Below are 16796 nucleotides of genomic sequence, written 5' to 3' on the forward strand. Positions count from 1 at the left end.
ACAGGCAATCTATCAAATATAATATCATTTAAAACATCCTAAAGTACATAAAATAAACTACAGGTCTGGCAAAAAGAACGACAATCAAAATTAATGTCGATGGGAAGAAATATGAATCATTATTAATATGACAGTTCTGTCATCATTTTCTATTACTGATCAGGCTTGTTACTCTGAACTGCATGAGACATTAATTGTTTTTGTTAAACACTTAATGTAAACAAGGTAATCACCTGAGATATGAAATATGCTGTTTTCATTCATTGATAATTAGAATTATGGTCTGTGGGAAGAAACATTTATGATTATTGATACTAAAGGTGTGTCACCAATTCACAAACTAAACCAGACTGGTTATAGTCTACTCCAGAAGACAGCAATTGGGTTTGGCAATTGGAAGAAATGTTAATCATTATCAATATGAAATTTGTGTCATCATTTTCGCTTACTGAACAGGGCCCACTTGCACAAAGCGATGTTAGCCCTGTGACACTCTTAAGCCTATGTTGGAGAGAGGGAGTTACAATCATGGTAGAGCTAAGATCACTTTGTGAAAGTGAGCCCAGGCATATTATTGACTATTGCAATATATGTTGGAGAGAGGGAGTTACAATCATGGTAGAGCTAAGATCACTTTGTGAAAGTGAGCCCAGGCATATTATTGACTATTGCAGAAAGCAGAAACTCTTTTTGTTAACGTCCACAAATTAATCCATCCATCATCAAAGATAAGAAACATGCCGTCTTCTTTGGGAACATTTTGCAAATTTTCTTACAGTTACTTCTCTGATATTAACTGATCAACACTGAAATAACAATTATCAACCCTTCTGATCTAAATCAGAAGCCAACCCTACTGAGCACACACAACATGACATCCGGAAATCATGTCCTGCACTGACTGCCTAACATGAGAGGACATCACAAGTAAACGTAGCTCTTCTTCCCCTGTTCCATCTGGTCCTCCTCGGTCAGGAAGTAGGACATGGATGGGACACGGCGGATGTCCTTCCTCTTGGGACACAATCTCAGTCTCTGCATGTAAAGCACGATGGAGGCGAGGACGATGAAGAAACACACAAGGATGAGGTACTCGTTGTAGAACACTCTGGACATACGGAATGAGGATGGCTTGTGCGCAGTTTGGTACTCCAACTGATGTTTTTCTATGTCCCTGAAATAGAGAAACAGCCTTGTCATGAGGTTCTAAACAATCTTTTGTTGGACAGGTGTAGTTTCTCTTTAAGTTGCCTCTCTCAGCAAGCAACAGGTGTGGTGCTACAAAATGGTTTTAACATATTTGTGTTTAAAGTCAAACTAAAGTTTTACAATGCATGTTGAAATTTTGAAAGTTGTCAAACTTGTGCTTTCACATGTCAAACACATATTGTCAAACTTTCGTGTCATTTCAGCACCATGCCTCGTTGACTGTGATTGGTCATTTCTGTCTAACACGAGTTTGACAACACTTCATATGTCAAACTGAGTTTGAAAACACCGAAAGTTTGATGGAAAGTTAGTGAGAATAGAGACTGATCCTATTTGTCGACAACAGTTTCACAACTCTGAAACTGGTGTTGGTGGCTAGTAGTTGGAATGTTCACATGCTCAAATACGAGCTTGACAACATGCGTTGTCAAAGTTTAGTTTGTCGTGTGATGGCAGCTTAAGATAATTACAATTTTATGACAAAATTTCTGTGTGCAATATTACGACTGTAATGAGTAGACATTTTGATGGTTGATTGGTTTGTTGTTTAATGCCCACTCAGCAATATGCCAGTTCATAAATTATTGAGTCTGGACCAGACAATTAAGTGACAATTAAGATCACCCAACCCTGTTGGTCAACTCTTACGACAAGCATGAGATCTTCACGGGTCGGTGACATTTAGCAGTCAGGGACCAGAGGTAGCATTAGCATTATGTGACACAACATAAAAATAGGGTTTCAGATTATTACAATAACAGGACAAAGTTAGGACTTGCATTTGTGTGTTTTTGTCAGCTTGAACTTGACAAGACCTGTCTTATAGTGCCAGTTCATTCGTAGTGCCGTTTAATGGGGATAACTTATTCAGTATGCTGACTCCAAGGGACAGTCCTACCTGAGAGGGATGTACCGTGTCCTGTAGATGAGAGCTCCTAATGTCCACTGGACATCTTTGTTATTGATCAGTTGAGCAGACTTCAGATTCCTGTACTCTTCTGGAAACTTGAAACCATTGTGAAAGACTGTGGATAGCCATGCTGCTTTGAAACACTGGTATCTGTGGAGAATAAGTGAATGATTGCTCTCAGGTGTCAGATGGTTGTTACTAAGGCTGGGATGGGTAGACATTTTGGACAGTGTTACATCACAGTGTGTCAGCCTCATGGACAACATAGAGCAGGTCTCATATGGATATTATTATGGCTAGGACATAGGACCTGAGTACCCAAGGAAGCATAACCTGATCTGACCCAGGTACCTGTTACAGCTTTATTATTTCCCTTCAGCTCATGAAAAATACTGAAAGTGGAGTTTGGTCATATTTTGATCCAGAGACCATGACACAGAAAAACCAAATACTTGCGCAGTGTGGAACTGAGCTTTAAAGGTGGTTGTACATCATCTGTCATCATCATGATCATCATCATCATTCACACTTTTAGCAATATTCTAACAATATTAATGAATGGGATTCAAACAATATAATATATAGACACGCACGCACGCATGCACGCACATGTTATAAGAAGAAACACAATTCACATGACAAATGAATGATGTAACCAGTAGCCCACCTCCAGGATATTTAAAATGGAACTCATTTACCATGCACATAAACCTTTTCAATGAGGCAAAAACATGACACTATACAGTTAGTCAATTACTTGGAACAAGAATAACATAATGAGTGACTTACTGCTATTGTGAACTGTTACTGGTGATTATTAAATAATAAAGCAATAAAATTGTCATGATGAAAAGCAAACACCTACTTGAATCTAGCATCATCAGCCTTGGGGTACAAATGCTGTTCGTACCATTTAGATAATTGAGACCAGCTTGAGCCACAAAACTCCTGAAAATAACATCATCATATTAAGTGAACTCTAAATATAAATGACATTATCGTATCACTGAGTAAAAAAGGATCTGATAAGCCAGCGGAGGAAATACACACTCTATGACTGAACATTGCTTCCATTGCAGTGAGTGTGTGAACAATTTCTTCAAGCAATATTCCAGCCATATCATCATGGAGACACCGGAAATGGGCTTCACACCTTGCCAAGGTGGGGAATCGAACCCAGGACATAGTTGGCTATCAAATCGTCCTCATGCCAGCATATCAGAACATGTCAGCTTCACATTGGAGGAATGTCTGAAGTGACATAGGTTTGGGATAATTATCACTTCGTGCCAAACGACAAGATAACAAACCTATACAAATAGAAGAAGTGAGTGAGTATGGTTTTATGCTGCATTCAGCCATATTCCAGCAAAATCATGGCACAGAAACACCAGAAATGGGCTTCACACATTGCACTCATGTGGAAAATCAAACCATGTCTTCAGAGATAAAAGCAGACGCTTCAACCACTAGGCTACCCTACTACAACTACAAGACGTTTAGGTCACTTACTGAAGAATATTTATTGAAAACTGTACTGCTGTAATTGCCGCCTTTATGATATACATCTTCCATGGTGTACCAGAACTCCGAGAAGCCATAGAAGGTGGAACGTGCATGGTCAATCACTGGCTGACTGACGCCGTTCATGGAGCAAGGTTCCTGTTGACAGGGGACAGTGAGGTTGAGGAGGGGCTTGAGGGCTGTCCGACACACCTCGTAGCTGCCAGTACCCTTGAAGTAGTGCTTCACGCTTTTGTCATCTTCACTCTCCAGTGGCATCGACTGAGGGAGGCACGGATCTAGAATTGGGTAGCTCGTGTTCTGACCAGGTCGACTGGAACACACAACACATGAATGGATTTACCTTGATGGTCCCTTGACTGTGACCAAAAAAATGGGGGTCCCAGACACGGAAATAAATATTATTACTACTGTGTTATAACATTCATCACAGTAATTAAGCTGCAAATCATATCATAAGCAGTTTAGTAGCAGACATAGTGATAACTTATTGTTACTTGCTCAAAATATTAACAAAAGTATTTTGACTTCTTCTGCATACCTGTGGACAGTTTTGATTTAGTCGATTTCACTACGTCCATTGTCAATTTTCATGAGCACAGTATGCAGGAATTTGCATCCTATAATTCCCTGCACACGATATCTTACCTTCATATAAAATGCTTTAATTTAATTGGTCAATGAAACAAATTTCTGTGTTACCCATCCTAGGAGGGTGACAACTGGACAAAATATTACCGGCTGCCATGGTTACCACCAGTCTCTCCACCCTGGAGCTGTATCGCTGACAACCATCATGTCCACATTCATTTAATAATATCAATACTGACTTATTTTACAACTTTATGATGGACAGAGTGAAATGTGTTTAGTTTGGGTGAAATTTTATGCCGCTTTAAGCAATATTCCATCAATATCATAGCAGTAGACACCAGAACTAGGCTTCACACTTTGTGTAGGTCAAGCCCAGGTCTCTGGCGTGTTGAGAGAATGCTTTAACCACTAGGCTATCCAACCACCCCTACAACACTGTAAAGGGCTAATTAATGATCGTGGCTTTATCTGATGTTTGAAACTCGTACAGTGGGACTGGATAAATTGATGTCAACCACCGGATCATGATATCAAAACACTGAGATTGATGTTGGAATATCAAGGGCAGAGTCTTATCACTTAACTTTCACCTTAGAATGCTAACAGAATGTTTTTCCATTTGAGAGTCTCCTGGATTAAAGTAATAAGTAAGTTCATGGCGAACCGAATCAATGCAATCCGAAAACACTTCCTAATCTCCTAAGTGAAACTCCTGTTGCATCACCATTGCATGAAAGCAGTTAAATCTGGATAGGTAACAAGTGACTGACTATGCATTTGGGAAAATCCAAAGAGAACAGGGTGAAATTAAACTCCAGCTGTATTTGTATGATACACACAACCTGTTAACCAGGTCACAACATGTTCAGAGATAAAACCAAATCTGTTCCTGACTTAAATTGTCCCTCTAGGAGAGCCCCAAATACATGGGTAGGGTGCTGACTGAGGATTTGGTCCGATACAACATTTCAAACACAACTGCTCATCCTGGTCAACCTAAGGGAGGCAACTCTTCATAGTGAATTGCTACACCTCAGACCACTGACTGAAATTTGTAGGAATATTGGTCCATTGTCATACCTGTCTCCTAGTTTGGCAGCCTCCATCTGTAGTTTCTCCTCGTATCTCTCCCGTGCGGAGTTGGCTCCATATCCAAGGAAGGTGGTCACGTACACTCGGTATATGTGTTCTGTGTCAGAGTCCTGACAGCCTAGATTCACCTCTGCAATCAGGTTCTTGGGTAGTTCTTCCCTCTGGGGACATGATGTTAATGTTGTATTATGTCAGCAATATTTGAGATATATGGCGGCGGTTTCTAAATAATCGTGTCTGGACCAGACAATCCAGTGATAACATCATTAACATTGATCTACACAATTGGGAAACAATGATATGTGTCAACCAAGTCAGCAAGTCTGACCATCAAATCCTGTCACTTATGAGAATCATGGGTTAATGCACATGCCTTGATAGTCTATACTATTTGAACACTGACTAATTCTAATTCTCACCTCATTCAGAACTTCAAAAGCTATCTGCACGGATCCTCCTCCCATGTCAATCATGCCAACTGTCCGTCGACGCAGGTGGGTCCTCCCGTCTTGACCAGGGAGCTTCACACTGACTAGAGCATGGTCTGAAACAAGACAGGTCATTGAAATTCATTACTGACTGGAATGAAAGTGTCGGCTTTGTCACTCTCCTTTATATCCAGAGTGAGTGAGTTTCAGGCCCCTTTTGGCAATATGCCAGCATTTGGTTTGGAACACCAGCAATGGGCTTCACACATTGTACCTATGTGGGGACTGAACCCGGGTCTTTGGCACAACAAGTGAATGCTTTAACCACAAGGCTACCCGACAGTCTGGGTATATTTTCAAGCCCATAGCTGATGCCATGAGCATAGAACAACACAGTACGTGGAATCAATCCAGCTACGCCCTGAAACAACCTTATCTTTATCAATACAGCTTCTCTCCTACCCAGGTTTCCTTATGGTCAACCTACCTTTGTCATAAGCCAGGGTCTTCCCTATCAAATGCAATAAATAACATGTTTTTCACATGTATAAGTCTACACATTTAAACATGCATCATGAAATTGTTAACTGTTATTGAGATATCATAAAACAAACAAAAAATGTCTGGTATTTATCCTCTGTTCACAATGGCTACATGGTACCTAACATAGATGTTGATTTCCTGTTGATAGCTAGGTATATGGTCACATCCTTATCAATAGATATATACTATCATACCCTTCACTGTCGCAGCTGAAGAAGCATTTCTTAATAATTATACAACAAAGGGCACTGAAAAGCCTCCTTATGATCACTCTGCTAGATTCTGTCATGTCTGAAGATTCACCTTCTGGCCCATGGGAAAACTTGTTGAGGACGTAGTTGACAGCAATCCAAGCGTACACTCCTTCCAGCTTTCCACTGATCACCTCAAAGTGGTTCTCAGCCACCTGGAAGTCAAACAGCTTGGGGATGTCTGTTAGCAAGTCTGTCAGGATGGCCTTCTGAGCTCTACAATGAGACAAAAGGAAGAAAAGCATATTGCAGTGGGATAACAGAAACATCTTTCAGAAATATTTCAGCAATATCATTGGGGGGTACCAGGAATGGGCGCCACATGTCATGCTCATGTGGGAAATCAAACCCTGGTCTTCAGAGTGATGAGTGAACACCACTCGTCTACCCTTAAAGTTTAAACAAGTCAGCTGTGTTAAAACGTTACTACTGGCAAACAAGGTTGAGCACCGAGCTGATAACTGACCCGTATTAGCATGTATGAGTGCTGCCCACTGGCACTTGGTAATCTGAGTGAAGGGGTCCCAGGTTGTTCGCTATCAAGTGTTGTGAGACGGATGAAGCATGAAAGTCCTATGAGCAGGGTGTGTGCAGCTAAATGAGAATCAATTTCATTGTCATGCACTGCACAAGCAAGATCTAACATCTGCTCTACCTTTCAAAAACCAAATGGGTTCGCTCACTGTCGTGCACCGCCTACTTTTCATAAACTTGTTCTCTGCATTGGTCCAAACTATCCTTGTTTGCCAGTTAAATATTCCATAAAACAAGGCCAGCCTACCAGTGCCTACTGACCCCCATCTCCTGCACCCATCTTATCTGCTGTACAAATACTATTCTCAGTCTCACCTTTCAGGTATCATCCTCATGCCAGCAGTTGCCAGGATGTACAATGGAGTCTCCTTGTGGTGCTCCTTGGGAATGTACTGAGAGGCATACTGGAGAAGCTTAGCGATGTGGTCACTGGCATCATGTGGAGTGTCCTCGTATTCAGAAAGACCTGAAGAACAATCAGCCAACTTGCTATGTACCAGCTTTATTTGTTTCTTCGCTACTTAATGCTGCAATGGCAGGCTACATGGCAGGCTAGACAACATAATACAGTGATCAACAGCATGAGCCTTGAGTGGGATATGACATGTGGCTTCCAAGTCAGTGAGTCTGACCATCCGATCCTGTCAGTAACCTCGCACGACAAGCATTGGTTGCTGGGGACCAATTCTAACACAGATCTTCATGGACACGTTTTAACGAATAGCAAAAGTAATAGTTCAAATGGAAATATATTTATTTATGGCTATGCTGAACATGGACAACATTGTCTGAAGGTGTATTCTCTTGTTGCGACTTGTGGTGATGTGGTGACAACTTGTGGTGATGTGGTGACAACTTGTGGCATACAACTTGTGGCAAGAACAAAAATGTTATTTGTGTGCTTTTTATGTTGCACACAACTTGTATCTCACAAGATTCTCGCGTTTGACTTGCCAATATATATTTGTTAAGTGAAGAAGAAACCCTAGTCTTAATGTCAGTCAAAACATTGCAGTCATTGAAAAAGAAGACAAGAAAGCCTAAATCAGTATGGATCTGTCACTGAATTCTCAGGCAGAACATTCTTGCAACAAGTGAAAACCTACAAACCACTCGTTTTCTTCTCTGGGAAGATCAATGCCTTTCAGTTGTATCTCTTTATGATTTGAACATAAACAAAAGGAATGTCACTCTGAGATGGCCACAGACCTTGGAGTTTTAAATGGCCGAGAGCGTGTGACTTGTAGTAGGTATTACTATTAGGAGAAATCCCATGACTCATCACTCTGCTGTGACTAGTTGTAAGCCATCTTACTTCATTACAATGTGAGTGTTCTCACGTTGCATCTGTATTGCATGCTACACAGAGAATCTAACCGGAGTGTCTTTTGATATCTGAGGCATGTCGAGGATATTTTTACTTTTATCAATGAGTGGACCATTTACTTATGCCAATGAGTGTTGATACACCTGCTATCAGAAAACACAAGGGTGAGATTCTACTTATAAAAAATCACTTTTCATTAGTTTTCAGTGAAAAATGTATATCTCTGAACACAGTACTGCTAGCAGACTTGCTGTGCAGCAATGTCATAGCATTAAGATGTCATCAACTTCATGACATCATTGCAGTGTCAGGGAATTGTAAAATATCTACTGTCAAACTGATATCTCTTAAGAGACATCATTTGATCTCACACTTGCAATATCTCCTGTGGAACACAGTTTTGGATGATAGAAGGTGTTACTAGTACAAGGCGCACCTTGAGAACGCACCTTAACCGAGCAAGGTGTTTCAGAGAGTGATAATGACTCAGATGATTCTCTGTTCCAGTACCTACCTGGTGCGACTTTCTTCACAACCAAGTTTCCAAGACTATCTCGGAGCTGCTGGATGTTGAGCAGCTCACCAGGTTTTCCAGAATGTGGAGGCCAGTAGTAGACGTAGATGCGACTGCCGCTGCTTCCGCAGTCAATAACTATCCCATAATGCAATTTGGAACCCGGTTTGTTGGTATCATCTAATAGAGATTTATCATCCTTGGTTTCGGGATGGTTAACTGGCCTTGTTCTTACAACCATGATGAGAAAGAAAAGGATGAAGGCGATGACAACAATGCCACCAATCAAGAAGGATTTCCGAGATGTTCCTTGTTGGTTGGCAGCAAACATGGAAGGACAGGGCCAGTTGATATATATTCTGAAACAAAGATACCAGTCCTAAAACATTCAGATTTCAGTTGGTTCGCAGCAAACATTGATGGACAGGGCAAGTTGGTATACACTACCCATCAAACGTTTAGACTCACTTGTAACACTCACAATATATCAAAGATAAGATTTGGTTGGGATTAAGATTAACTTGGGGAAAACAACTGCAAACCTAGTGCAGGAGTATGCATCAGATAAAATGAAAAACGTGCAAATATCATGAATGTAAACAGCTGGGTATTGGTGTAAAGTTTTGTTGAGAATACACCAATTTTCACAGTTTCATCATTTATTGAACTCATGACAATAATCATTTCAAAGTTACTCATTTGTTTTACATTACATCAGTTCATGTGTAAACAGTTTCGTTAAACTGCATGGAAGATTTTGCAAAATCTAGATAAGAACAGTTGACTAGTCTGAAGGAAGTGGCTACATTTATGCTTGGGAGTCTAAACATTTGATGGCTAGCGATATTCTGAAACATACAAATGTGAACCACCAAATGAAATAGGAAATCAACATTAGCTAATCAGAAAACAGCTCTCTCATTGATTACAGCACTTGTTTCCATAAAGTAACTTCTACTTAATGCTTGGAAAAATATTTTGACAAAGCAGTCATTACTTTGTTTGGAAACTGAACAAAAGAAAGTTTTGGAATGTCTCCAAGACAGTATTTTAATTCTTCTCACAGGCTATGGATAGTCTCCTTAATATCTGATGTTTTTCCCAATGAAGATAGACATAGACAATGTCTGTCTTCGGGAGTGAGTGGGATTAGGTTTACGACACACTCAGCAATATTCCAGCTATATGGCAGTGGTCTATAATTAATCGAGTCTGGACCAGACAATTCAGTGATCAACAACATGAGCATCAATCTGCGCAACTGGGAACTGATGACATGTGTCAACCAAGTCAGGGAGCATGACCATCCGATCCCATTAGTCGCCTCTTATGACAAGCATAGTCCTTTGGTTAGGACTAGTCATACACTGATCTGTATGTTACTTGATTTTTGTTCCACCAGTCTAAACTTTCCTCTTAACATATCAACATGAAAGTTATGACAATGACTCATGTACTACACACATGAAGACTGCAAGACTGTGGCTATGATGGGGATTTCATTCAAACCTCATAAAAACGAGGCCTTAGTCCCACCCAATACCTGAGCATCTGATAAAGTCAGACTACAGGTCATGTCACTCAGTCACCTTGATTTTGAAATGATCTTGAAAATGAAACTGTTAATTTGTTTCCTGATCATGCTACCTTGATGACAGCTATGGCCTGTATCACATATTGATATATTTTTTTCAAATAAAAATTATTCATAAACGTTTTGAATGACTAACAAGAAATCTCACTGCTTTCCCCTACACATATACATATCGTAATTAATATGGCCTCTAAATAAACGTGAGGTGTAAAGCAGCACATCAACAACAGCAGTAATTACACCTAGTAAGCAGAAAAGCACCAGGACTCAAAGTCCATAGAAAAAATAAGTGCCCCTTTAAGCAAGCTGCATATCTTAATGTGTATGAAGTAGTGCTGCAACAAATACACTGTGTGGCGAATATAATGTGTATCACGAATATTGGGTAATGAATACGAATAATTATTCACGAATATAATATTGTAGTTATATGATTGATAGATACCTAGTTGCGGGTACAGCAACGTGCAGTAAACTTGGACAAAGTACTGTTACTATGTGTCCCAGTTCACCCAGTTGTGAATTGGGTACCTACGTTAGGATGAGAGAGACACAATGAACTTGATGCGCCTAGTGGCAGCGAGAGTTACATACTCCCCAGGGACCTGAGATTGATAATACAATGTGATGCTGAGACGGGTATCCAATGATCGAGGGAAGCAAATACCAGCGCCTTGAGCAAACAATCATTGCATGGATATGTGCGCTATATAAATATCCTAAAATAAATATATAAATATGGAACACCCATGCTGACAGTTAATTTGCTGTAGTAATAACTAGTGATCTGCCATGACACTCAAATTTGGTCTGTAGTACTCTAATACTAAGTATAGTTATTCTCCACTGTATCATTTGCAGCCATTGCAAACTAACATTACTTGCACTACTGCAGTGCTAGCATATATTCCATTCTTGAATATCTCACTTTAAATTATCTAATAAAGACCCAAGAAAAACATGCCCAGATAAACAATTGTAAATATTCATTCATACTTGGTTCTGGTGACCACAAATAACTAACTGTATTCACGAAGGGCCATGGTTCGATTTCCCGAATTTGAGAGTTTGTTGTAACAGCCCCAGTAGGTAGAGATAACTACAAGTTTAATTACTTTTGTCAGCAAGATTTTTCAACCAAGCATTTTTCATGAGTTTCCCATCTCACACAGTATGTGTTGTATTTGTTCATGTTCTTACTGCATAATACGCGGATAACCTTTACCTACTTGATGCATAAATGGTGAGATGAAAACATACATCTTTGGACTTGTCTTATAAGACACAGTGTGGAACAATCATATTGGTGGATTAGCATTAAGCGAAATGTCGACACAATATTTTCACACATCTACATCTCTGGATTGACAGACCTTTAACTTTTGACACTGACCAGTTGGCATGTGATCTTATTGTGTCAGGGGATCTGCCTGAGGTGATCATGGCGAAAAACGACTTGTTGAATACTGATGTAATTGGGTGTTCAAGACAATGCTATTTAAAGGGGGATAGTTTTGTCATATTCATAGTTGTATTAACTGTATTAAAGTGTGCTTACATTGATATTTTGATGCAACAAGAGCCTACGCACTATGCACAGCTGTTAACTTGTACTGTTATAAGCAGTATTTGCAATACTAATAATTTACCAGCTGGCCGTCAGGGCCAGCTGCTACCTGCAGGCTTTACAGTGTACAGGCCTTAAACGAAATCTGCAGGCCCATTTGGTTATAGTCAAACCAATAAAAACAAAATAGACTATAGTGTACACAGTTTCACACTGTTTCTACAAAATCAAGCAAAGCCTATGCCACAAGAGGAGTTGTTATTCGTTAGACTAGTGTTGACATTCCTACACCAAAGCACTGAAATACCAGGAACTGAAACTGTAAATTGTCAGATAATTTACTGAAGGCCATAAGGGCCTGTACATATTTGAAACTGCTAGCCCAACACAATAACAACCAGCGCTGGGCTTCCGGCTTGGCGGTTATTTCGAATGCTGGTTATAAGTAGTAGGGTAATGGCTTGTATGTTGTGGGAGTATACCATCACGTGGAATTAGAATAAATATCATTTAACTTAAAATATTACTATGTCATGATTATGTGCATGTGTTCCAATTTTGTTTTACACAATATTTCACTGATTTACATAAACTCAGGACAGTTTTCCCTTACTTGATAGCGGTATTAGTACCTACTACAATTTTACTCATTGCAATAAAGACTATCCACAGAACATGGTTTTTCTTCACCTGTACAACTTCTAAAATGCCCCCTCACGCTTTTATGTACCTTTGTTTCAATACAGATGAGTTTACGGGACCATGATGCAACTTGTTATTTACTTGACCAAGAAGGTTTTCATGTTAACATTTACTTGGTGCAATTAAATCATGTTCATTTAATCAAGCCAGTAGTTATGTGTTTGCAAAAAATACATCTCATGCATTATTTTAACTCGAAATTATGTATATAGCACTGACAACCCTGTATATTTAAATACTTCAGGACATGACTGTCGACAACTCTGGTTCCTTGGATCAGTGGGTCAAGAAGAGAATGGCAGATCTCTGTGAAATAACTGGAAACTTATCACAACATCAAAGATCTATAATATCCTCAGGCAAGATCTAATGATCTTTATCACTGCACCTTATCAACACCATCAGTAACACCTCAGGTCACACTCAGGCCACAGGAGACATTTAAGCTTTTATAGCTTAAGTATACACACACATGTTACACTGGAGATTAACCTATTAGCCTTCCACGACCAGAAAGTTATAAACACTGAATGATCACGGAATACAAGTACCTTGGAATTTTATTGACAACAGTTGTTGTTGCCCTGTACAGTAAATGCCTACAGCACCTCCATCATTATGTGCAAACTGTGATCTTTTAATGTTTCCCAAGCTGTTATGATGCTGTTTTATTAACACTTTCATTCACTTTTTCTTTTCAGTGCTGGTTCCAAATTCTTACATTCAAAAACAAATCAAAACTAAAAACATTGTAAATACAGCTAGTAAAACAACCAGGGTCACTTTCGACAATCTTTCACTTCTCTATGAGTAGCTGTGAAGTACTTTGTACACCTTTTGTACCTCAAAGCATTGCAGTTTTTTTAAAAATGATGATTGAATGTCCAGGTATCCCCTTATTCACGTAATTACTTTTCAGCACACGTTTATTGCTACTTAGGTTTTTAGTAATGTCATATTTTATGTTCTTATTCATTTGTACTTTTGTACAAGCTCTGTAATCTAAAATTAATAAGGTATAGACTATGTCTGTGCAATGCCTGAGATGCCCAATGTAACATATCTTACATTTCAGATTTCACATTATCATCAAATGGCATTAAGCATTCATAGCTTCCTACTGTGGAAGTTGGAACTGTTCCACTTCACAGAAGATAACACAAAGTATGTGCTCAAGATCACCAGTTGTCAGACCTCCCTTTTTGAGGAAGCTGAGTTGGTTAGATCATTGATAGTAAATTTGATTGGGTGGATCACTCTTGGAGAGTGGGTTTGAATCCTGGATTGGACTCAACCCTGGAAAAGTACCTGCACTGTAATTCAATGAGAAAGTGTAATTCAAAATATGTGTTCTTTTGACCACTTTCTAAATGGCATTCATAAGTACCCACAATTTCTTTAGATAAGATCTTTTACTTTCACAGGACTGTCTGTGCATGTGAACTTTCTCATCAGTCAGTGTGCAGAATGAGAGAATGAGTATAGTTTTGGTAGTGAAATTCCAGCATTCTCATGGCAAGGCACACCTGAAATGAGTGGGGAATGGATAAATTACACCCAAAAAAGATTAAGAAAATTAATGAATATTTCAGTCTAAGTAAACTTGTCCTTAGTTCTTTTCGCTACACTCCACTACTGATTCGAACAAAACCTTATGGGAGGTCACGTCAGGTAACCTTTGAGACTGACCAATCAGAACACAGCTTACCTTATCGCGGAAGTGGACATTCGCACATACCTTTTGAACATTTTATCGCTGAAAGGTTCATACCCGAATGATTCCAAATGCTATTTAGTGTACGCTCGCTTCCGGGTGATACATAAGGCATACGTACAACCATGACAATGGTGAGTAAACAGTCGCTGAAAATAGTGTTTTTGGCAATATTCAAGGATGTCATCTTGCAGAAATATTAGCTAATGGTAACCATGTCAACAGAAACCCCAAAGCGTATATACTGCAGGTTAAATAACTGTGTTATATGTGGATTTTTGTTGGTGGAGAGATCGGTGTCAGTGAGTGGAATATTTTAAAAGTCCCTCCGATCCCTAAATAGTAGCTGTTGTCTGATTGGTTAAATCTATTTAACTATCTCACGTTTGATTGGACAGTCATTGGTCGCTCAAAGGTTAGCTGACGCAACTTTCTACTAAGTTTTGTTAGACTCAGTGGTGGAGTGTAACGAAATACACTGAGATTACGTTTACTTAGACTGTGAATATTTTATCCTATCACATATAATGAACTGGATTCATGATGGGATTTGGTTCGATTCACAGAATATGCGAGTGAATCATAACAGTAACTGGCAAAGACTGCACAAATGTAACACATGGCACATTTGGGATAACACTTTGTTAATAACATAACACATGCTGCAGCTGACAAGTTTGTGTATGCATGATTGTATTGTTGTTGATATAGTCAATACCCTGCCACTTCTCAGCTGTATGGCACCTGTAGCCAAATTCATGATAGAAATGATACCAAGGTCATTTTACAGAATGCTATTCAAGTTAGAATAGCTTTTTCTGTAATGCTGTAAACTGTAACTAGCACACATTCTAAATGACAAATAAACCTGCATAACTATTTAAATAACTTCACAAATCTGAAACATGTTGCTTGCACACTTTATCATTCACCTACCACGCAGGAAAATACTCTGGAAATCAATTATGTGTTCTTTTATATATTGTTTGATCTTTATGCATGTCCTTAGCATTCTGTTCTCTGTGAAAAAAGTACAGGTCCGCATGAAGTTCCAAACTTCTGACTTTTTTTTTCTTAACACTATAATACAGACAATCCAAACACCATACTATCATAGTTAAAGTACATGATCATGTAGATAAGCTGTCACACTTGTGCTTTATCACTCCTAACCTACCTGAACACATATTGTACTTCCTTGCACGCCTTGACAGATAATCATACCCCCAACAATGCTACTATGTCATACATTTTAGATGCAACCGTAAGATCTTGTGCTGTCCAAAATAGCTACATAATATATAGTACATTATGAAACCAGCAGGAATTTTCAGCCATCAATTGGTATTAACAATCTAATAGTTCACACCTTGAATATTTGTTTATGACAAAATTAATAACCAATGCAAAAGTAAAAACACTGACGCCATTCATCCAGGATTAAAAGATTTACAGTTGGAAATACTGTTGATGGTAAAAAATATCTAAAGTTAGCAATATGATATCTTATTGAAAATTTTGATGGTATGAGGTTTCAATCTGCACACACAGAGTACAGAAACTTATGTCTCAGTCCATTGAAACTGCTTGTAAAATATGTTCTGTTCTGAAAACATTTTGTCAGTGAACTGTGCATACAGGTATCACCACTTACCAGAGATGTGGTAAAAAGTGCTGATTTCTTTGGGAATTTTCTTCCACTTTTGTTCAAGTTACTATTAAAATGTCTATGGATAACCTCAAAAAGCAATGCATCATTATGATGTACACAGAGCTAATGCAATAAGGTGGCCCCATACATGCACTATACTTGTCAAATGTGACAGTGACAGTTTGTAACGATGGTTTGTTTACCATGGTTATTGTGAAGCATTAACATGCTTAACCTTTTTTGAATTGATTTGTCTGTTCCAAACTTAAAGTTCATCACAAATATTTCGGGTAAAACTCTTATGGTGGTGCAGGTTTACGAGTGTAACACACAGTAATTCTTGGCGACGGAATCTTTCTACAAAAATTGTTGTCTACTTTTTTCTACTCAGATATGTTGCATGAAATACACTCTTACCTTGCCATGCTCATGCCAAGTGCTGGTTACGTTTTCTGTGAATATGACATTCAGTGGAGAAACCGTGACTGGGTTTTTCGTACCATCTTCCTCAAAAAGCAACAAAACTTTTTGAAAGAAAATATACGTGGCCAAAACCGGAAGTAGCCGGTATCGTAAACTGGTCGAAGTGACCAAATGCGACATATATTTGATCATATAATGTTCCCGTATAATATAACATGG

The 16796-nt window shown here is 39.0% G+C and overlaps 1 protein-coding gene across 1 annotated transcript; it reads right to left on the reverse strand.

Moving 5' to 3' along the window:
* Window positions 1-264: 264 nt before the first annotated feature.
* On the reverse strand, window positions 265-16641 carry LOC137265785 (ectonucleoside triphosphate diphosphohydrolase 4-like). Its single transcript, XM_067801242.1, has 10 exons — window positions 16572-16641; window positions 8927-9285; window positions 7401-7551; window positions 6604-6767; window positions 5749-5873; window positions 5318-5490; window positions 3632-3956; window positions 2985-3067; window positions 2108-2269; window positions 265-1174 (listed from the first exon to the last, which is right to left on the reverse strand). The coding sequence occupies exons 1-10, from the start codon at window positions 16583-16585 to the stop codon at window positions 922-924; spliced, it is 1809 nt and encodes a 602-aa protein (XP_067657343.1). The 5' UTR covers window positions 16586-16641; the 3' UTR covers window positions 265-921.
* Between the last annotated feature and the right edge of the window lie 155 nt (window positions 16642-16796).

Source organism: Haliotis asinina, chromosome 15 (genome assembly GCF_037392515.1).
Source record: "Haliotis asinina isolate JCU_RB_2024 chromosome 15, JCU_Hal_asi_v2, whole genome shotgun sequence".
In the NCBI taxonomy this organism is placed as follows: Eukaryota; Metazoa; Mollusca; class Gastropoda; order Lepetellida; family Haliotidae; genus Haliotis; species Haliotis asinina.

Excerpts from the sequence above, each read along its gene's own strand:
- LOC137265785 (XM_067801242.1), bottom strand. Across the intron at positions 3,957-5,317 it reads GCTGCCAAACTAGGAGACAG|TCGACCTGGTCAGAACACGA; the intron begins GTATGACAATGG and ends TGTGTGTTCCAG. Across the intron at positions 2,270-2,984 it reads GCTGATGATGCTAGATTCAA|ATACCAGTGTTTCAAAGCAG; the intron begins GTAGGTGTTTGC and ends TATTCTCCACAG.